This window comes from Sylvia atricapilla, chromosome 18 (genome assembly GCF_009819655.1).
Source record: "Sylvia atricapilla isolate bSylAtr1 chromosome 18, bSylAtr1.pri, whole genome shotgun sequence".
NCBI lineage: Eukaryota > Metazoa > Chordata > Aves > Passeriformes > Sylviidae > Sylvia > Sylvia atricapilla.
This window is the reverse complement of record NC_089157.1, coordinates 2104710-2127783: the sequence shown is the minus strand read 5'-3', so window position 1 is coordinate 2127783 and position 23074 is coordinate 2104710. Positions and strand designations below refer to the sequence as shown.

At 46.7% G+C, this 23074-nt stretch overlaps 2 protein-coding genes across 2 annotated transcripts; both read right to left on the bottom strand.

The window, feature by feature from the left end:
- Positions 1-33: 33 nt before the first annotated feature.
- ARMC7 (armadillo repeat containing 7) lies at positions 34-2346 on the bottom strand. Its single transcript, XM_066331965.1, has 3 exons — positions 2121-2346; positions 1902-2045; positions 34-1050 (listed from the first exon to the last, which is right to left on the bottom strand). Exons 1-3 carry the CDS (start codon positions 2185-2187, stop codon positions 713-715), a joined length of 549 nt encoding a protein of 182 aa, XP_066188062.1. The 5' UTR covers positions 2188-2346; the 3' UTR covers positions 34-712.
- A 3231-nt stretch (positions 2347-5577) lies between these two features.
- SLC16A5 (solute carrier family 16 member 5) lies at positions 5578-14912 on the bottom strand. The gene is made up of 4 exons (XM_066331963.1): positions 14491-14912; positions 11157-11300; positions 9309-10175; positions 5578-7730 (listed from the first exon to the last, which is right to left on the bottom strand). The coding sequence occupies exons 1-4, from the start codon at positions 14708-14710 to the stop codon at positions 7489-7491; spliced, it is 1473 nt and encodes a 490-aa protein (XP_066188060.1). The 5' UTR covers positions 14711-14912; the 3' UTR covers positions 5578-7488.
- Between the last annotated feature and the right edge of the window lie 8162 nt (positions 14913-23074).

The following is a 23074-nucleotide window of genomic DNA, read 5'->3' as shown; positions in this document are numbered from 1 at the left end:
GGCAAAAATATTCATGAACTCACACAGAACTGATTACACAGCATTTAAGTTAATGTTTTATTAACAGAAGCTTTTACAAGACAGATGTTCTCATGAGCCAGACTGCCATGAGGCCCCCCCCTTTTTTTTTTTACCTTTCTCACCAGTCGTAATGAAAGACAAACTTAGCACTTCTTCATTTATAGGGTAGCTAGAGCCTGCCCTATGCAGTGATTCCCTAGCCTGTGCCATGATTAGAGGATGGCGTAACTAGTGCCACAGGGATGGAGAGATTGTGAACTGCCAGGGCAGGGAAACTCCCTTCTCTGCAGGAGAAATAAATTTCTGTGACATTTCAGTGACTTGAGTCAACAATGTCACTTGTCAAAGACACTGAAGGGGAGAGATGCAGCACAACTAGCCAGGAACTGGAGTGGATGTAATTTTGCCCAACAATCCAAGCAGAACACCCCTCATTGCTGGGAAGGGTTATTTGTGCAAGCTGGGTGCTGAGCTGCACTTGGCAAAGTACTTGCCAATGTGCAGCCATGACCTGCTTTATTTTAAATATTTGCTTGCAGGCTTACTGTTGGTTGGCCCAGCTGCCACGTTAGTGCTGTTCCATCCTGTTTGTTAACACCAGCACTGGTGGGACCAACTCCCCTCTTCATTGCCGCTCTTGACCTGAGCAGAAAGCGAGAACAGTGGGAAGTTCTCCTCTCCACAGCCACGCTCAGTCCTTGGGCAGAGGAATTCCCACTGCCGTGTGCTCGCTGAGGTTCCTGGCTTCCTCCACCTGCGGAGGGCTGCAGTAATCCTGCAGGAAGATGGATGCCAGGTTCCTGAGGCGCGCGTTGGCCGAGAGCGAGAAGCGGAGCATGCACTCCACCACGGGCAGTGCCGTGGTCTGCGCGCGCGAGCGCGGCGTCGTCAGGAACATCAGCGTGGTCACGGCCGACATCACCGTCTCCTCGTTGGAGCTGGACAGGCAGCCGATGATGGGCTCCACCCCGCTGGCCTCCAGGATGTACTCTTTGTTGGTTTTATCCAAGCACAGGTTGCAAAGACCACCTGGAACAGCAAGAGAAAAGTGTCTGAGGTGATGCAAGTTCGCTGTTCATCCAGATCTTCTGTATGGATGGAAAATTCTTAACAGTTCCCCAGGTCATGGTTTTTTGATCCTTTCAAATGATTTTCCACCAGCACGCTTCTCCTCCTGTGTATCATTACAGAGCACTGTTACTGCTGTACATGACTGCTTCCACAGGATGATTCCAGGAATGCTCATCCCTTATGGAAGACACAAGCCAGCAGTTTATTCCAAGTGCTATAGAAAGCCAGAGAATGGAGGCGACAGAGTTAGTAGCCAAGAAGCACAGAATGTTTGAAACTTGAAACTTTGAGATGCAGCCACAAACCTTAAAAATCAAATACACTCAGTATCATCTCACAGAACTACTCACAGCATCTGGCCCCTTTGCTTATGTTCAGACAATGAAAAATCATGGTAAGGCAGTTCTTTAAATGGTTTATTAGAAAATGTTAAGTAAGTATTCTAGCAGACCTGTTGCCAGTAGCAGGATGGTTACAGAATGGATCTGTACAATGTACCTCACAAAACCTATGTATTAATGACTGCTTCTCTACAGGCGAGATTTTAGTAAAATGCTAATCAGGTAGTGTTTAGGAAAAAAACCCACCAAAATCCTTTCCAGACAGTGTCTTAATTAAGCTCTGTAAGGACAGGGAGGGTCATGCCTGCCTCTGACTCCCATTCTGCACTAACTGAGGCTTTATCAGCACAGTGTGGGTTTGTTTTTGGAGTCCTGCGTGAATTTGGGGCGGATTAACGACCAAACCGAGCGCAGGGCCCGGTGTCCCCTGCCCAGGTGACAATTTAGGGTGCTCGGGGCGGCCCTTACCCATGGCGAACTCCACGAGGGTCTCGTTGTCCTCGGTGAGCATATCGAGGAATAGATCCAGCACCTGCAGCTGCCGGAGATACTCGTAGTTGCTGGGATCGTAGGCGAAGTTGGCCAGGTTCGCCAGCACCTGCTCCTTGGCCTCTGCAAGGGAAAAGGGTCGGGGGTGTGAGGAAACGCTCGACACGGAGAGGGCGAGCGAGCAGCGGCGTTTGTTACCTGTGCTGTCCGTCACCTGGAACTCGGTGACGAGCGCCTGCAGATACTCCAGCCGGCCCAGATCCATCGTGAGACACCGCACCGGGATGCCAGTTCGCCCGGACAGCGTCGGCTCAGGGGCCGGTGTACCGAGCTATAGGGAGGAACCGGCCGGCTCTGCACAGCAGGAAAAGCCCGCCCGCCGCCATCTTGTGGGCGGGGCAAAGCGGCGCCGTCTCCCCTCAGACGGGGCGCCCGCCATCTTGTGGGCGGGGCAAAGCGGCGCCGTCTCCCCTCAGGCGGGGCGGCCGCCATCTTGTGGGCGGGGCAAAGCGGCGCCGTCTCCCCTCAGGCGGGGCGGCCGCCATCTTGTGGGCGGGGCAAAGCGGCGCCGTCTCCCCTCAGGCGGGGCGGCCGCCATCTTGTGGGCGGTGGGCGGGTCCACTCCTCTCATGGAGAGGGGCGGCGGGTGGTCCTCGTCTCTCTCTATCTCTAAATGTATTATAAGTAACCATATATTTTATATATAATTATATTAAACTGTATTAAATATATAAAATAGATAAAAATGAATGAGCCTGTGTCGAGGTATTTGGCTGTCTCATTATATGGCAAAGCTCTGGTGTTTAAACGCTTTGTTCTGTGAAGCAGCTGACCTTTCCTCACTGATCGCTTACTTATAGAATTTTCATCTCTGTGTATGTTTTGCTGCTCCATCTCAATGCTGCTGTCCTTGTGGTAGTGCTGCTCCTGGATCAGTTCCAGTTTAAATAACGGGTTTGTTCATGAAGCTGAGAGAGAAAAGGTAAAATCAGCACAATACATACACGGTGAGGTAATTTTTTTCCTGGGGAAAAAAATGAAACAAAAAACCTTGGTCGTACAATGGTTTGGGCACAGAGCGGAGCAATTCCCTTGTCTTGAACAAAAACAGCTCAGTGAAACCACCACAATTTTACGTGTTGCAAGGGGGTGAAATTATGGTTCATGTCCTGTGAATATACAAGGTAAAGGTTAATAAAGATCATAAACCACGGGAGTGGACTCTGCAGAAATTTGTACTGCTTTTATTGAAGCAATTACATGCATGGATGTTCTGTGGATAAAGCAAGGAACAGGCTGTGGGAACATGTTGTCTTTTGTGTTATCTCAAATACAATTGATTTTCGTATCAAGCAAATTAGTCATGGAGTGACCCACATGGCACCAGTGACCAGAGTGATAGCCCACACGGCTGGGGGCACTAAAATATTGTCCATGACTGCATTAAATAGAAGGATGAGCAAAGAAGCTTCACTGAATGCAGTAATGCTAAATATTTTAACATTGCAATGGCGTGGGAAGACACAGAACGTGAAAAAGGAAGATGTTTATTTCCACCTTGTATAAAAGTTTAAGCCATGCTAAGTGCTAGCAACTTCAGCTCTTAACATGATTATCAACTGAAGTCGGTATGTATTTATGTATATGTCTATATACATACCTGGATTTTAGCTGCGTATCTGGCTGTATCTATCTGAAAATGATCAGCATAGGTGCTACAAACTGTCTATATTACGGTGGTTTGCTAATGTAGTAAGAACTCTTCTAATGTGTGCCTTTGTAAGTGGTAAGTGTTGATATATTTTGAAGCCTCATCTGTCATTAAATCAGGGGTGAATGAGTAATGTGGGAAAGCAGGAGCAGAGAAAGCAAACACAAGGAGCCAGTCCATACAAACAGAGCTCCTGGGATTGACTGATAAGGGGGGAAACCGTGTTTAAAAAGGGAAAACGCCATTACTTCTGTTTGTAAGAACTGCATTTACCCACCCAATACTGGCTGTATAGTTTAATGGTCTGAGTACTTGAAGCACTTGCTGTTTGCCAGAGCAGTTCCCAGAGCTGGTCTAGCTGGGGTAGTCACAGCTCCAGGGGCTATTCTGGTGACTTCCATAGCACATGGAAGTCAGAATTCAGGAAATTTTAACTTCTAGTAGTTGTTTCTTTTCTTATGGCTACTAGCCATGTCTGAAAACAGCAAGCCAAGTTCTTAAATTAAGTGATTTTGCACTTCAGAGGTGTCTTAGAGTGTGTAAGATTGCTGTAACCTTTATTGCTATTAAATATAAATAAGTAATATTAATATTAAACTTCCCAAGTACTACCCTGGCAGAGAACCTTAGGTTTAAGGATCATGATCTTGCAGTATTTCAGTGTGAACTTCCCAGTGAATGTTTCATTTTAGTGAGGAAAGGTGCTTCTTGCCAAAATCTTTATTTTGCAGTGGCCAGAATATCTTCAATGATAAAGGGAGCAGGAGAGGGGCAAGAGGGAACACGGGGAGCAAGGAACATGTAATTCTGGTCAATGTTTGTTGCTTTGCTGTTTCTCAGAGATTTTTAACCTGGCTGAGTTCTTAGTGTTTGTCTCAAATTAAAGCCAGGGTTATTTTACTGTCTGCAGGTGTTAAAGAATCTGTTTTAGTGGGGCTCCAGTTGCCTCGTGTAAAGGGATGACCTCAAACTAATGAGAGGAACTTTTATTGCCTTCTTTTCCTTTTGGTCCCCAAGATTCCTGAGGACTGAGTGTTGCTGCACCTGTAGGAACCCTCTGAGGGGGGATATTTATTATTCTGTAGCATGCTTTGGTCCCTCCTGTTACCCTTTGCCAAGCTCCTGCTCAAGGCATCTTGGAGTTCAGGTTGGAAACACACATGGGAGAGGAGATCTGTGGAAAGGAGATGAGGGGTTTTCTTTTCTTTGCTATGGGAACTCAGACATCTTATTCACCCGTGGAAATACAGTATAAAATGTTATTCTTGTCTGCAGAGGATTTGTTTCAAACCTGTGGGTTGTGGATTACTTTTAAAGGGTCTGTTAAAAATAACCAGGGGAGACAACTCTGTTTTCAGACTTGAGTTCTATTAGAAAGGTTTCAGTCAGCAAGTTGAGAAATGTTAAAATAACAGGTTTGTGAAATGGTTGTTTTTCTTCCTAGAAACCTCTCTCTGCACCTGCAAATAAGTCCCAGTGACCTCAGTGATGAGTCTGGGAGTATCAAAAAGCACTTCTGAAAAACATGCTCCTTGCCTTCCATCCTGAATTATCTTGCACTGCTGTGCAAAATCAAGAAATTATCAAAACAGGTATCTTTGCCTTGGTGTAGGAGAAGCTGATGATCTCTGTGTCAGCTTCAGTTGGTGAAGATTTTTTGGTTTTGCCCTGTACATTTCCACCTTTATGAAGCAGCTAGGGTGAAAGCATTACAGGTGGATCAATTGGCTCCATGCAGGTGCCTTCCATTGCTCCTTCACCTAACCTTTGTTTTCTGTGAGAAACTTTGGTGGATTGTAGCTTACACCATATCTTGCCTGTTTTGCCCAGGACATTTGTAGCAGTGGGATCTGGGGCCTCATGTTTCCATAAGAAAACAGAAAAGGAATCTAGAAAGATGAACAGAATTTAAAATTTAAGAATTACACACAGAGAAAGTGGCAATCTGTTCAGCTGCTTAGCTGTTTATTTGCAATGGTTAGAAGAGATTTGGGACTTAATCCCTTTTTATTGCTTTTTGTGAGAGAGAAAGCCCCCTCATTTCCCTAGGAATGTACAGCAGTCTGATTTGGTAAGCTGAGAAGCACCAGTCCCTGTTTACCTCATAGTTATGGGCCATGTAAGCATTACGTAAGTTAATAAACACATGTGATGAGAGATTAGATATGTATATCTCCCACTAATCATCTTCTTTAAGTATAGGTTTGATCAGGAAATGCAAATCCTCCTGGGTTCATAATCCCAGGGAGTACTGGGGAAGATACTGAGCTGTGGGAACAAGAACTCTTCTGAAGGGTTGGTGCCCCTTCTGTATAAAAGTCACCTGTGAAGCCATCATAGTCTCTGAAGATCTCGGAGTCAGTTTTCCAATGGTTTCATCCAGAGTGATTTTTTTTCAATTGGTTTGGGGTTTTTTTTGTCTGGGGAGCTCTAATGAAAACTGTGGGTTTGTCACTAGGAATCTGATAGGACAGTTCTCCAGATATACACAACTAAGTTTGATATAACAGTTCTTAGACAGGCACTGCAGTTCCATAGAAAGCTGTTACTTCTTCCATTTCACTCCCATTTTGTACTTCCATCTTTTTGATTGTTCTGATGCATTGTGTTATCTTTATCCACATGCTTCATGAGCTGTTATCCATGTCTGTTGGATCAGGGATGATACAGAATATCAACAGTTTGCATCTTGAGCTGATGCTGAGGCTGCTGCCCTCATCTGAGGAGTGACAAGCCTAAATCCTGGGAATGTGGCAGAGAAAGCCACTTACAGTCGAGGCTGTACGGATAGAAAATCAGCAACACTGGCTTTTCTCAGTATGCTTTCCCCACAGATTTCTTTCTAAGTTCTGCTTGTATTTATAAGAAATATAAGTTACGTTTGTACAAAGTTCTCTATAATGAGAATACTGATGTAATTAAGGTCAAAAGTCTAAGCCTAGAGAGCTGAACTGACCTCCACAAAGAGGAACTACAGTTGCTTTGAATTTTGCCCTATAAAAGGATGCATATCCTTATTCTTAGTTCTGATATCACCCTCCCTGACCCAAATGAGTTCCAGTTAATGCTCAAGTGTGTTTACATGAGCCATGAATCCTCTTTTATGGTATATTAAACAGCACTTAAGATATCAGTAGTTATAGAAAGCAGGCACTCCAAGGCTTGGTGGTTGTTTTTTGGGGTTTTTTTTGAGTCTCTGGAGTGGAATTTTGAGGCTTTGAAACTGTCCTTGGCATGAAGAACTCCTGTATACGCTTCATAGGAGAAAATAGTTGATCTTACTACAGACTTGTCTGAGTTCTACAACCCATGTAGCTGCTTTTGTGTAATATTTAGAGATGTGGAATAGTAATAACACACTTCCTATGGAAGGTGTGTGTCTTGCCACTCCCAAGATGGGATGCAAACAGGAAGCCTGTGCACCAAAATTGCATATTCAGGTGCGGCAATAATACTTCTTTGTGAGGAACTACCCATTAATACATGTTATCCAGCACTTCCAACTGGAACATGCTTGTAAAATTCCAGTGACTTCTTAAGGTGGTGACTTAACCCAACTGAACTGTCACAGCTTTTGTCTCCTGGTGCAGAGTCCTTTGGCTGTTATCCCATGGGTTGCTTTAGGGGAGCTCTGGTCTCTGTGCTTTGTCTCCTTGGCTGGTGCTGGGTTCTGGGCTGGGCCCGTGGTCTGGATCACTGTCTTGGAATCTGATAAGGTCCTATGGAATGGAAGTGCAAAAGGAAGGTGACAGTTGTGGAAAGCAGACTGCTTTTTTTTCATCTGCCATGACTGTTGGGCCGTGTGTTGCTTTGTATAGACCACTTAATGGTGTTGCTCTTTTCCCCCCTTTATTTTCATATGCTTGTGATGTACTCAACTGCTGGAGGGGATTGACTTTCAGCCTTTGGTTCTGCTGATGTTTCACTGTATTGATATCTGGAGGGATTGTCCATACGTGGTTTGGAAGCCTCTCTCAATTTGTTTTTTTTTTCCAAAGCACAGAAGCTGGGCCCCATAAATAATGCAGCCGATATCAGGAAGAAGCTGGAATTGTAGAAGACGTAGTGGAAATCATCAGTTATGTCCACCAGGAGACCTGAAATAGAAGTAATAGCTTAGCCAAAGAGAAGAGGCACACTAAAGGCCTACATTTACATGAATGTTAAACCTGAATCATTCAGCAAACTGCCATATACAAAAGACAAGCATTCTCTGATGATTTAAGTTCTCTTCTCAGGATTCTAGTGCTTGTTTAGTTTGTAATTTGTAGTCACAAGTCAGGCGATACTTCTGTAGAAAGTATTTCTGAATACACAGAGAAATCAGGAAAGAAAGGAAATTGTAATTTTGTTTGCTCAGCAGAGGACCCTTGTGCCACTGCCACTCAGTGGCTTTTCAATGAGTGACCCTATTACATCCTAGGGCAGAAAACAGAACAACTAGATAGAGAAATAGCTCAGAAATTTACATAGTCAGGTCTTTAAACTGAACATTTGTCTCTGATCCTGGGTAATGAGGGATAAGGAAATTCACAGAACAGCAAGATTATGACTAACATTAAGTGACCTGAATATAAACCATTTAGAAGCATGAGATATCAAGGGAGTAATTTAACACTAATATTAGAGATGGAAAAGTGATACTTAGGCCAAATACATGATGCCTTCCATAGGCTGCTTATCAATGTGGAAATACTGGAATAATGTTTATTTGCTTCTATTTTTCAGTCAAGATTGGTGATGTTTCTTTCCATAGTGTACTTTTGTGTAGCAGCTTTTAGGACTATAAACAGAAATGGAGCTGCTTTTACTGGGCTTTGCTTTGCCCATCTGCTGCTCCTGTCAGACATGACCAAGAAAGAACCTTTTTTGCTCCTAGAGAAAAGTGACTGACACACTAATGCCAGAGAGTACCATGAAATACACTGCATGTTACCATCACATTATTGAACCAGACATAATTTTCCTGCTGAGTAGCCACAATTCTTTGTCTGGAGAAGAGAACTAAAGCCTTAACTGAGGTTGACGTGCTCAGGGTGACGTTTGTTGTGTTAGTCTTTTGAATTTACTGTTGTACTTTGGGAGCAGGTGTGTCTTGGACAGGTCACTTAGTGGCATTTGGAGCGAACTGTGAATAATTTATTGGACTGAGAATCATAACTGGCTCCTTTCTTGTCTCCAGAGAAAAATTAATACACTCCAGAACTTGGAAAGAAGATTGAACAGAAGCTTTTACTATGGGGCTTTTAAATAATGTAGGACTGGTAATAATTTGGAACACAAATAATTTGTTTAATGGGATGTTTACAATTCCTAGAGACTTCATGGATAAAACAATGCAAACTGGCAAAATGGTGAAAACGTTCATAGTAATTCCTATCAGCTTCTTGCCACTGGAAAAAAGCTGTCATTGCTCTCACACGTATCAAATCACTTACCAAGTGAGTAATTTTTTCAGCTTGCTCTTGATGCAGCTGCAGAAATTACTTTCCAGCTGTCAGAAGAGGCTGATGATTCATTTCCAATCCTACCTTTTATATTGCTCCCTTTGCATAACTCACCTACACCATGGGTCTGGAAACTCCCTAATTCCTCTTCTTGATGCTCCCAAACACTTGTCACCAGTTTCCAAACCACCACCTTTCCCCCCAGCCAGCTTTCATAGGCTCTCTCACCTGTGAGGGGTGGCCCAATGAGGATGGTGATGCTCTCTAGGACAGTGAAGAGCCCTAGAGCACTGGAGAACCTGTCCACACCTACCACATCCATCAGCACCTGGAAGATGAGTGCCCCGACACCACTCATGGCTATGCTGAGGATGATGCAGTAGAGGATGAGCACACTGAACTCAGCTGAAATGACACAGATGAAGTTGCTGAGGCCGCAGAGGAGCGCGGCCAGGCTGAACAGGTAGATGCGTCTCCCTGTGAAGACTCTGTGTCCTGAGAGCAGCCCTGTGAGAGGGCGGATGAAGATGTTGATGAACCCAATGATGGAGATGAGGAGGGCTGCCTTATGTTCCTCCACCCCACTGTGGATGGCATAAGGCACAAGGTAGATATGTGGTAAAGCAAACCCCATCATCATCCAGGTCACTCCAATAGTGTAAATCTGGTAACCTTTGTTTTGGCAGAAGATGTCAAAAGCCAGGTACTTTTGCAGCATCTGGAAGCATTTTGTCCTTCTGCTGTGCTGCTGGAGCGTGGGGTGGTAAGGAGATGCTCCATTGAACAGCTGTGCCTCTTCTGCTCTACTCCCTGGCTCCTCTTCGGGCTTGGCAGGCTGTGGAACTGACCCTGATGCCAGCTGAACGGGTCTCATGACGGCTCCACAAACACAGCAGTTCAGCAGTATTCCTCCAAAGATGAGGAAGGTGTTTCTCCAACCCATCTCGTCCAGCAAGTACTGAGACAGCAGTGGCCACAGCGTGAAACCGAGGGAGACCCCCGTGGAGGCCACGGCATTGGCCAGGGTTTGCCACCGCACAAAGTAGTAGCCCAGCACAGTCACTCCTGCCTGGAAGCTGAAACATGATCCCAGACCTAAAGGTGAGAATAAATGATCCTTCTTTGTTGTCTTAAAGAGTGAAAAGAGCCCAGATTCAGGGTGTGCCCACAGATGACTTCATCTGCCACTGAAGTGTTTTCTGACCTGCCAGACCACACCGCCCCCAGGGACTGATTAATACTCACAAACCCCATACCAGGGTTGAAGAAGAATGTTGTGTGTAAATGAAACTATTTGTGTTCTTGGGTATAGTAAATATACTGATCTAAACTGACATTTTTCTGGGACACATTGCAATTCCTAAAGTTATTATGGAATTGTTCATTAAAAACTTGGGGTTTATACATGCAACAAGCAGTGAAGCTTTCCTGATGCTTTAATCGGGGCTTAGGGAGTTGCTTGTTTTTCTCTCTGTGCAGTGACCACTCCTTAACTTGCAAGATTCAGCAGATTTGGTTTCAGAGTAAGGAATTAATTTCTCTGTGTTATTAAAAACTAAGGGTTAAACATCAGTTACACAGGAGAAACACTTGGAAAGAAAAAGTTCCCATCTGTTACTTTTGTCCAAAACCAACAGGCTCTTTTGTTAGAAAAAGATGTCTCCGTTCTCCCCCAGTTTGGGAGTGGTGAAATACAAGCCCAGGGAACCTGGGAAGGATATTATCCCAAAACATTACATTCCAAGATTGGAAAAACAACAAAAAGCCCTTCACTCTTGAAAGACAAAAGGCTGAGAAGCTACTAAAAAGAACAGATATCCTTTTTCTCTGTTTTATCCTCGGGAGACCTGTAGCTTTTTCCAGAGAGAAGCGCATCCCAGTGAGGTTAAGTGGGTGAGGTGTGTGCTAAAGGGATGTGAAGGGCAAGTCTAGTGGCTGTAGGATTTCTGCTGTGCTGGGAGGCTCTTGAGCTCTCCTATTTCACAGCTGAGTGGGAAAATGTGACCACTTAGTCGGGGCTCTCCCATTTCCCATCTCCAGCACAGCAGCTGAGTTTCCCTGCCCTCCAGTACATACCAGTGATGAGGCCAGCCGTGAGGTAGAGCTGGCTGATGGACTTGCAGAAGGAGCTGGACACCATTCCCAGCCCACTGAGCAGCCCACCCAGCATCACCACAAACCTGCAGCCAAAGCGCTTCACCAGGACGCTGCAGAGGGGCCCTGGAAGTAGAGAAGGAAAAGCATTAGGGAGGAAGGAAGTATTTTGTACCTGCTGGATTGCTGCAATTATCAAATGATGTAGTCTAGAAACCCTGAGGGTTGTCCCAGCAGCTTAATGTAGTTGGGGAGACAGGAAGAGAAAATGTATTCTGTGATCCTCCCAAGTATTTGGCCAGCTGGTTGGCTGAGGGGAAGTCTGTGTTCTGCTGGGATTTTGACCATCCAGTAGGGTATGATGGATTTTCATTAAAACCCTTGGAAATGGAGTTCTGGTGAATTCCATGAGGTTGTGATAAATTACTTGTTAATGACATTTAACATCCTTCATTTTGGGGAAAGATTAGTTCACACCTGCAGCCCACCAGTGGGAAGGTGCTTCTCTCTGCATGCTCTGGCAGAAGAGGATCTGAAGGTACAGTTTCTTTTTCTCTTCCCTCAAGGATCCTCAAGGTTTTCCACATGTTACTAACCTTTTTTTCCAATTCTGAACATTTAAGGTTATTGAAGCAAATGCAAAATTACTGTAAGATGCAGAATTAGGAGTCAGTCAGTGTAGGGAATATAACTTGTGGCATTTTTGTGACCTAAATCAATGTCTGGTTTGAAATAAAATCCACACAGTCAAGTGAACAGTGGAACATTATTAAAATTAGGAGTGCAGCTGTCTGTATTTTGATCTGCTTGGGAGATTTTCACCTCAGACTTCACTGGCCTTTGAAAAAGTGTCCAGCAAATGTGACTGGATTATTTTTCCTTCTGTTGAAGACATTAAGGGTGGTACTGCTGTTTAACTATCCCAAGAAGGCATAAATTGAACACTACAAAATAATGAGATTGGCTCTAAAAAACATAAGGGTTTTTCCTGATTAGTGGTTACTCATGATCCTGGTTACTTGTTGTCTGTGTTTCAAATGTTATTTTTCACTTGCCTGGGGCTTTTGTGCATTCTTTTGCAAGAATAATATCAACAAAAGTGCTGCATTTGTATGAGTTAGTGCAGAGTGTTACATGTGTGTGGATATCTAGGAGAAGGGGCTTGAAATCCCCTTTTAGAGACCGATGTAGGACCCTGAGGTCTCTCAAATTATCTTATAACAAAATAATTGTTAATGGCTTTTACCTAGGAACATAGCACCGATAATGGGATATGTTTGGCTGAGTTATGAGCTGTTGTTTGCCCAGTGCCCTTCCCCATTTCCTTCCCTAGCTCTCCTGCATGGAACCTTCTCCCAGTACTGGCTGCTCTGAGAACAGGCTGCTCTGCCCATATCCCTTCCTCTTCCAATTTTTGCAACAAAACATTTTTTCCCCTTCAGTTCCTCTGAATTAAAAAGAATAAAGATGAAGAAAATGGAGTGGCACCTCTGAGAGATACTGGTGACAGCAGCATGCAATTTTGGGAAAGAATTAGGTGCTGAAATGACAGATGTAACAGGAGAACCTGAATCAAGTAAAGCCTGGCCCCCTACAAGGGAGGTCAGAAGTTGCAGAAAAAGCCATAGCTTGGCCTGAGAGGAGGGCTTTGATCTCTGTTTATTTTGTTGTTTTTTTCCTTCTGGTTTATGTCACTGCTGCCTTGTGCTACTGGGAGACAAGAACAAGCCTTCCTGTGCTGTAACACCCTGCAATAGGAGACGTAACTGGCAAGCAAAGTACAACTCTCTGCCTGTGCCCTGACAAACTATTTTGAACATCAACACAAGGCTATCCTTTCTTATCTAATTTATAACTTTTGGATCCATGTATTGTCTGTCTTTATTACCTTGTAAGTATTACCTATTACCTTTTGCTGTGGTTCTAGCCTCTTACACAGCAATTACTCCATTAAAGATGACAGGATAATTCACATTCTTGTAGATACTGCCAGAGTTGTCCTTCCTGGACATGCTGGGACCAAGCTGCTTCTGAGACCATTTCCCAGAGCCAGCAGGTCCCAGTTGGATCCTTCCCGCTAATCACAGAAGGATCACAAGGACTGGAAAGCAGGATGGGGAATGCCCAACAGCTTCCAAACTCCAAGCCCCGAGGATACCACGTTATTTCTGCTGACTCTCAGTGGTAATTCCTCCTTTCGTCACTTCCTTCCACATCTCTTTCCGTCTGCACCTTGATATTCTAGACCCAGCTGTTTCTGCTAAGGTGCAAACTTTCAATTCCATGTAGGTGGCTGCCAACCATATTCTGCACAGGACAGACTGAACCTGCCATAGCCTTGTTTGACTCAGGGCTCTGGGATTGTTTTTTTCCTTTATAATGTAGTATCAACTTTCACCAGTATTGGAAGGGTGCAGGAATGAATTCAGAAGCTTGGATACATGGGCAACACTGGGAACTTTCTTTCTGTTGGCAGGTAGAGTTTGGGTTGTCTGTTTATCAAATAAGCATAGGATTTGTATGGGTCACAAAGCACAGACCACTCTTTGGGAAGTCCTTGAGCTGCTGGGGGTTTGGTTTTCTCTCTGCAGAAAGAGAAAAGAATCCCCACATCTGTGTGTGGAATCTGGGACCACTGCCCTGGGCTGCTCCCCTGTTTTTTTTCAAGGGGAAAACCAATGATTCACTCCACTATCCACAGAGCACAATGCTCCTTCCACACCTGCAGCTGGAGGGTGCTGCCTGACCCACATTCTGCACTGATCCAGCCCTGCTCACGTCCACCCTGGTGCCTGCGGAGGTGTGTGCTCTGTGCCACCGCCCAAGGAGCTGCTTTTAAGGCTTTGCCTCAGCTGGCAGCTCTGAGGAGCTCAGCTTTTGGCATCCTTTCAGCCACAAAGAACGGAGCTGTCGTGTGGCACTTGGATGGAGATGTGCTCTCGTGGACAAGATGAACCAAGAAATCACCAGAGCTCCAGCACTGTGCTGGCTTATCCAAAGAGCTTCTGTGAGAAATAACTATGTTCTTGCTGATCTGGAAAAACTGGGCTGAGAAAGGGATTTGCCTTCTTTGACCAAGGGTCTTGGCTGACTCAGAGTGACAAAAGGGGGGATGGAATCTGTGGACCTTTTTCTTTGGACTGTGGGATCCAAGAGGCTTGGAGATGCTGTGTACTGCCAAGGAGCCTCTCTACTTGGACCCCCCAGTCCCTTCCACCACCCGCCTGAATGAAATGCTGAAAGTATCCTCATTACATCCCCCCGCCAGCAGCACAAGGGCAGGAGGTGGAGGAGGCCATTCCCTGCCATCACTCACCCCCTCCATGCAGCATGGCCACCATGATGGATGGGAACCACGACGTCTGGCTGTTGCTGGCCTGGAACTCATGCTGGAGGTCCTTGAAGAAGACACCGATGCAGCAGGGAAAGCCCAGCGTCAGGCCCTGCAGCAGCACTGCAGCCAGCAGGACTATCCATGCCCAGCCCTGGTCCTGGGGCTTGGCAGTGCCACGTACTGCTGCTCCTCCTTGGGACATGATGGCTCCGTTCTCCTCGAAGTCAGCCTGCTGGGGAAGGGAGTGCAGCCACCATGCAACCCTCAGCCCAGCAAACAGGCTTTCAGGGAAGAGCTGATGGTGTTCCTGAGACTCAGAGCACTGGTGTGTCCCACACCTTTCCCAGCTGACACTCTTGACTTGCTCTGCATTTCTTCCAGCACCTCCTTTCCTTCTCGCTACAGGATCCTGGCACCAGATTGTTTAAGAAATCGCTGCCTTCTCCTTTTATATTTCACAAGACTGTGATCGCAGCCAGGTAGAGGACAGGACCACACCTCCTCTGAGATATGCAATGGCTTTACCTAGTTCCGCCCTTATTTTCCTTTTCACCTGCTTTCATCATAAGGAGTCCCCTTGCTGGCAATTGCTAAGGTCACTCAGGCCCCGTGCAGAGGAGGAAAAACCACAAATGCCAAGTAAAATAGAAACCTATAAAGGTTGTGTGTTACAGTAGAGCGCAGTGTGAACCTTTCAGGAAAACCACACCTACGTACAAAGCACTGGTGGTGAAAAAAAAACATTTTAAAAGCCACTAATTAATTAGAATCCAGTGATGGCAGACAGGCTTTTGCTTTACCTCTCTAGGTCTAGAACTGCTTCTGAGAGATCTCAGTTTGGATTTCTCTGAAACTGACAGCATGAAACATATAGCAATAGCATTCCCCATCCTCTCCACATGAAGAAACATGCATAAAATAATAATCTCTGGCAGCTGGAAGAGCTCAGAAAAAGTGCCCTTAAGGTCACTGCACAGCACAATGTTTAGCACTCAAATAGTGGGGTTTTCTCCCCTAAAACAACAGCAGCATTTAGATTTTGTGTCCAGCTTTAGAGATGAAAAATAGTTTGATTTCGCTCACTATTTCTGCCGTGGTGGCAGAGAGTTAGTTTCGTACCTCAGCTGAGACCAGAACTGGGCAAACGAAGGGCGGCGCTGCGCGGCCGCGGCTCATCCCGTGTGCGCTCACGGCCCTTCTGCTCCAGCAGCGACCGCAGGCTGTGATGAAGGCTTTTGCGATATTAACCTGGGCATCATTTCTGTAAACAGGGCTCTTATGCTGGCTGGCTCACGGCCAGAAAACTAAAAAAAAAAAAAAAGAAAGAAGGCTGGGAGCAGAGGGGGCCCGTGGGAAGGGGCTCTGAGATGCAAATCACGGTGGTGGTGCTCAGCACACTTTAATCCTTTGTCCACTTTAGCTGGGCGCAGATGCTAAAAAATGCAGCTAATTCAAGTGCTTGTCTCTGTGGTGTGAATTAGCTGGATGACAGCCTAAAACCTCTCCCCGGCAACAGCAAACCTGAAAAAAAAAAAAAAAAAAAAAGAAAAAAAAAAAAAAAAAAAAAAAAAAAAAAAAGGCAGGAGCACAGCTCTTCTCTGTTCCCAGCTGCCCTGTCCAGCTTTTGAGTTTGTCCAGCAGATTCCTGGCTCTCCTCACATCTCCGCGGGCGCCTGCTTAGGGGGAGAGCTCTGGAAAGCTGCAGAGCCCGTGGCTTTCATCCACCTCGTGTCCCCGGCACAGGACAGCTTTCCCCGGCAGCCGGACCCGCACGGTCCCGGCGCCCTGGGGCTGTGCTGCCGGGCGCCACCAGCGCTCCTCGCCGCCTCCTCGCCGCCTCCTGCCTGCACACAGGTAAAGGAACAAGTTCATTCCAGCTCTGGCTTAGCCGGCCGTGCCACACCGAGCAACAGCAGCGCCGAAAAACTTCCGATTAACCCTTCCACGGTATCCAGATAGAATGGACAGTGGGAAAGCGGAGGGCTGGTGGGTGTTGTCTTGCTCCTATGTGCTCGATGTTGAGTGTTGAGCAATGAACGTGACAGGATTGGGATGCCCGTGAAATGCAGGCAGATTTTCACACACGTGTGATCATCCCATGTTTTTAGTAGGGTCGGGAATAAGATTGGAGTTCGCAGCAATAGCCACACCCGGGTGCCTACAAGCAAACAATGTGCTTTTGTTGGGAGCAGGTGAACAGTGCAAAGGTGCTTCTCTCGACCAGCGTGTGGAGCACCTGAGGACATGTGAGCGCTTGGATGGGACACAGGGAACACCTTCCTGTTTCAGGCTTTCTGTCCAGCCTCTCTGGCAGTCACTGTCTGCCTTGGTAAGCTGATCCTCTCCTGTTCACGTCTGAATGTTGTTCTTCCAGTGATCCCCAAGACGTCAGCATCCAAACCCTGGATTTCCCTAGCTGTTGTGGAGCAGCCCTGGTAGCTGTTTATGGCAGCAGACCAGGAGTGTTCACACAGTGACTCTCCCTTCATCTTCTGTGCCTCAGTTTCCCTCAGCTCCAACAGGGACAAACAGCTGCTGGCATCAGGGCTCCTGGCTGCTCCCTGCAAGGACAGGGAGCCCTTGATGCCAAGAGACATAAAGGCCTGGGGAATTTATGTAGCTCACCTCAAAGGAAGAGGTTTATATTTCACAAATTCAGGTTTATGCTATGCAAAGAATGGTATTTATAGTCTTCAGTAAGAGCTTGTAGCTAGTGGCACCTCTGCAGGGAGATTAGCAGCCCACTTCTTTTCTAGAGCCACTGAGGAGAGAGACCCAGGCACATGGTCCAGCAGGGAAGGCAGGAGTGGGGCTGGGGGAAGGCAGAACCACTGCCCAAAGCAATGGAGCTTTGAGGAGTTTTTAGAGACTGGACAATGCCTGCAGCTTGGAAGCAGGAATGGGAATGGAGAAGAAGGTTTCTTGCAGCTTCCTGCCATGGAGCTGAGCCCTGGCAGGCACTGCACACATATTTTCTGAATGTGTAAAATAAGCTGCGTGTACAGAAGCAAGATGTTTACTGTAAACTGAGCGGGGTGGTGAGCTGCCTTTTGGGGCAACTCAGTGTTTGTTGAGGGTAGGAAAGCAAGCAGTTGTCTTGGTAAATACCTTTAAATGTGACTTTTTAAGTACCTTTTCATCCTGATACCATGGCTTGCTTTGCCATCCTCTCCTGTGTAGCTTATATTATATCCCAGCTGACTTTGCAAAGGTCACCCAGTGAGGTGACAGCAGAGAATGCAGATTTAGCTCTGATTAAAGCATCAGCCCAAGTGGAGCAGCCTGGCCCAGTGCTACGGGCTTGTTTCTGCTGGATGTCACTTGTCAGCAGTTGGTTGCAGCCCTCAGGAGACAGGCTGTGCCTGGGGCATGGTGGAGGTGGCTGCAAGTCCCCTGCTTTCTCCCTGTCCTTACCAGCACATTACAGCTTGCTAAACCAGCCCTGTGCTCAGGAGCCTCAGCAGCAGCTTTGGGGCTTAAAAACATGTTTAATGGTGGCCTTGGCAGTGCTGGATTAACAGTTGGACTCAATAATCTTAAAGGTATTTTCCAACCCAAATGGTTCTGTGATTCTTTGTGTCTGGAAACCAAAGTGCAAACGCCTCAGAGCTTGCAAATCATATTTGAGAAAGAGCAGTTGAATTTGTTCCAGAGATTCAGATTAGCAAATCTTCTGGCAGATTGATTCTTGCAGAGGAAGTGTGGGGAGTTGTTTGATTTTGGGTTTTATTTTTTGTCTAAAGCAAGGGAAAAGAAGAGTAATTTCAGCTGTGGGATTGCAGAGTGCTGTGTGGCAGGGAGCTGTTCCTGCACCAAGTTCAGTCACAAATTAAACTCTTGTTCTGATCCATCCCTGGAACGTACACAGACCCAACAGAAACTGAGATCTCACAGCCCCTGAAAACAGATTCCTGAGGCTGGGACAGGATCTGAACAACCCTGGCAAGACCCCTTCAGACCAGCTCTGCTAGTACTGAGAAAATGGTGCTGCGCCAAGGATGAGGGAAGTGCTGGTTTATCCTCAATTTCTCAAGCAGTTCCCATAGCATCACTCCCACATCCACTCCCTGCAAAAGGGGTCAGGGTCCTCCCTGCACTAATTGGTCTTAATTAGCCTGACCAGCCTCACCTCTGTCCTCTTCCCACCCCTCCATCCTGTTTGTTCCCCAGTTGCATTTCCGTCCAGATCCTTGCTTGGCTTGCTTTTTGCTCAGTTTCACTGGTGCTTTCTGCTCTCCTGGGTTGACTTTGGGTCTGCCTGGCTGCTTTGTGCTCGTTAATCACTGATGATGTGGGTAGACCAGGTGAGCTATCCCCCTTTGGGACTAGGTTTAATGGCCATTAGCCAGTGCTGGGAATAACATGGCTTATGGAGAAGGGAAATGGGAGCTGAGGAGGCAGCTGGCACCAGAGCATGCACTGACAGCTCCCATTTGCCTGCAGGAATTCAGCAAGATGTGGCTTGTCCCTGCTCTTTATCCCAGTGGTAGGCCTCTGGCTGGTGGGTGACTGCAGATGGTCTGTGGGCATGCTGGCCCTTGTCCTCCTGGCTGCCACCATCCCCCTGGTCCCCAGCTGCTCCAGAGCCTGTGCTTTGTGTGCAGGTTGGGTGCCAAGAAGGGCAACATTCCATGAGGCAGTGAGGATCTGGAGATGAGTCTGGGGTAGCCAGTGCATAAACTCACGCTGAAGGTGGCTTTGGAAGTAGCTCTGGCTCATGTTGTGTGACACCCTAAGCTGCCACTCTGCCCCAGCCTGGCCTAGGAGTGGACAGAGAGAGGGGCCAATGGTGCCATGGGGTATCTGAACACGTGGAGGTCCTTGCTAGGAACCTGGCTGAGCTTACTGAGGATTTTTCACAGGCTTTTATTAATAAGGAATAAGGGGCTTGGTCAGAATAGGATCAAGAGAAGTGTTTCCTTTTGGCTGAGTGCTGGATCCATGGAACAGGCGGAGGAGGTTGTGGGGGGTTGAAGGTGTTCAGCCAGAAATTTTTGAGCATGATTTTTATGAAGACAGCTGGTTTTTGGGCTCCAGCTAGTCAGCTTTGGCTTTTTAGCTCTCAGCAGATGCTCTGCCATCCCAGCCAGGCCCTGGTCAGATCTCCTGTCCAAGGAAGATGTCCTGCTCTGAGGAAGATACAGATGATGCTTAGAGGTCACAACAGGGTAGGAGAGAAGATCCAGCAACTCAGTGCAAACACTGAGGCTCTTCCTGCCCATCCCCAGAGGGATAACGATGTTCAGTTTTGTGATATCTGGAAAAGGAAAGGCAGGGATTCTTTATCCCAGTGGGAGGTACAGGTCCCTGTGTACCTTCTGGTTGTTTTGTTGGGAGAGCCAAGGGTATAGAAACAGCAAAAAGGGGCCTTGAGCCTTTGTTTCATGGGCAAATCCCCTTTGGTTTGGCAAATATGACCCTCTCCTTACTTTTTATACGTTTCTTTGTATTAAAATTTTAGATAAAACCAGACTGGAACATTAGGTTTAAGGTGACTGTTTATGAGGTGTTTTCTATCCCTTTAGTGTCTAATCTGCCTGCTTTTCTAAGACATCTTGAACTCAGTGCCCAGGTTAAAGGCCTGTCTCCTTGCTTGGTTGCCCAAATGGTTTTCCTCATTTTTAGACACTGTCATTTGAATTCATCAGGATCACTGGTGCATGTTTTCCTGGCTGTGGTAAAGGACCTGCTGCCCACATGGCTCTGAGCTCAAGGATGTACTTGGTGGCAGACAGGTCACTGGAGTTCTCAGCTCACTGATAAAACTTGAGGACTCTGTGCACTTCAGACTGCTGATGGACTTGGGTCACACTCCCATCTGCTGAACTCTGGGGAACCCCTGGGAGGGATGCACGCCTCTAGTAGGAAATATTACCAGAAGGTCAAATATCTTCTGAGATAAGCCTTTGCTCATCTGTTACACCACAATCTGAAGGTAATTACTAGGGCATTGCAACACTTTACTGTGGCTTGGAGTAACCAAAGTGTTTCTCTAGTGTGGAAAGCAAGAGGGTATGTGGCCATTATTTAGCCACGTGAGAGTTGTAAACTTTCAATAACTGCCTCAAAACTAGATCTAGGTGGAAGGACATGGCCAAGGTCCTTGTTTCCCAAACAAGTCAGTAAGCTGAGTTGAAAATACCTGCAGGCTTCCTGTCTGCAGACAGATCTGACTCGATTACTTTGTTCCGGGTGAGGGTGGGCGGGTAAGTGACGAATTGACCTTCGTCTTTGTGTGGGAGCCTGAGGCAGAGCAGAGAAGCCTGTGGAGAGGTTGTGCAAGATGCATGCCTGGCTGTGGCAGGACCTCTGCATTTCACCCTTCCACGTGTGCACAGGGGAAATGCAGCCTCAGTTTCCACTGCATTTTGCTGGAGCACCAGGCCAAGCAGCTGGATGCTGACAGGTGCCTGACACTGCTAAAATCCTTTTCCATCTTTAATGTCAGTTACTATTCCTCTTTGTCCACAGACATGAGCAGGCAGCCCAGAAAAACAAATTAATTCATTGTATTCCAGGAAAACTGTCAGGGGCAAGGTGGGCTGCCAGCTGGGGTCACTAATGGGAGTGTTGTGGGGAGGTGAGCAACAGCCCCAGGGAACCTGGACACAGCCTGGGGGACAAGAGGGAGCCTGAGCCTCTCTTCCAGAGGAGGATGTAAAAATGCTCCTTTTATGTGCTTTCCAACGCAGAAAAGTCTGATGAGGGGGTTTCCAAGTCTCTCTGCCACAGCTTAGTGCATGCACTACCTACTGACTTTGGTGATCAGAAAATCTGTGATGTTTCGTCACTCTTCTTTCCTCCAAGCACCTGGCAAAGCCTCCTTGAGAAGTTTTACCCCCAAGTTGTCTCTGGGGCCAGGAGGGACCAAATCCTGCAATGGGCAGCTATGAAATCCCTTGGGTGTTTTTGTGGTGCCGTTCACCTCCTGCCTTGGTGTTGGCCACCCCTGTCCTGGGATGTTGGCACAGCCCCATGGACAGAGCCCCTCACTCACAGGTCCCTGGGGATGTGCCTTCACTGGGTATCCCACATCTTCTTGGGACAAGAGTGTTTGGAAGCAGCCTGGGGTGCTCTGATCAACCCAGGCCAGGGTTTGGGAGGGCCCTAACCCTCTGCTGAGGCCAGTTCTGCTACAAACTGTCCACCCTTTTCCTTCTGCTGCTGCAGCAGCTCTAGAGCAGCCTGGGTTTGGCACCAGGGAGAGCTGAGCTTTGGGCTCCTGGCAGCAGCAGGACTGGCACAATTAGAGCTGATGTTCAGGGCTGATTTTTATTTCGGGTAACTTTACACACACTGCCAATCCCTTACAACCTCTCATCACTTGGTAATGCTGAGGCATCACCTGTTTCTTGCAGCAAGTAAAAAAATTAATTATTAAAGGAGTTAATGGGTTTCACAGCCTTGGATAGGAAAGTGAGGGATGGTGCAAAGACCTGGCAGCTCCAGCTTGCGGTTTCTGTAGGAACCACTGAGTAATGCTTGTGTCTCCTGCCTGGTGACATGGCATTGTGTTAGAGAAGCCACCTGCCTGGCAGACTTGGAGCTGGTTAAAGGTCCTGCACAAAGGCTTTTAGGTCCTGTACAAAGGCTTTTCCAGCTTATGTGGCCTTATAGGAGAGCCCTAAGGTGGGGTAGCAGGGAGGTTATGGCATTATGTAAATGCTGGCTCTAACCTGAGTTTCTGCTGACAAGCCCTCCCCGGTGAACAAATACGTGTGCGGTGTCAGCAGTGCCAACCCTGCAGTTTCCACCTCTGCCCAAGACTCTGCTGCCACTTGAAATGTGGCTTTGTTTGGGCCAATTCACTGTCAGTGCAGAGCAGCAGTCAGGTCTGGGATAGAGAAGTGTGTCAAGAGGTTTGAAAATACTGTCTTAAATCAACTCATGTGTGGTGACTTGGCTCAGCCATGATTTCTGGTGAGCTCCCTGTGTGGGGAGTCTCATTTTTGTCCACTGTGCTGGTGTTAAACTGTGGTTTGGGAATGTGTCAGCCCATCCCTGCTCTGTGGCTTTGAGGTCTTGTGGCAGTGAGGATGGAGATGGGCAGCCTTCAAGACTACCCACAGCAGGCAACAGCCACTTGTAATCAAGAGTGGGATTAACCCAGTCCAAGAGTTCCCATTCTTCACTTATGTCCTTTGTCTTCCTTTTCACTGCATTGGGCCTGAATTGCCAATATCATCTAACTTCTGGCAGCATCAAAGCTGAAACAGTCAGACCCTTCCTCCATGTGGTCCAGTGTCGAGTAGGGGTTTAGCAAATGACAGCTGAAAAAAAAAATCCTCTTTCAGCTACTCACATTTGGTGGTTGTATTAATGCTCTACTTGCTTGTGGTTATCAGTGGAAATTGTTAGGATAAATGTGGAATTTGAGATTATTTTATAGATGAAAACATCAGAAACAAGCTTCAGTTGTACCTTTATCCCTGAAAGCAGCCCAGGAAGACTCCAGAATCTCATTAGATTCCCCTTTTGGCAAATGATTGTTAGGAGTGAACTGAAGCCAGAATGTGCAAATCTGCACATTTCTTGCCCCATAATGCAGTACCTGTGCGCTGAAGGC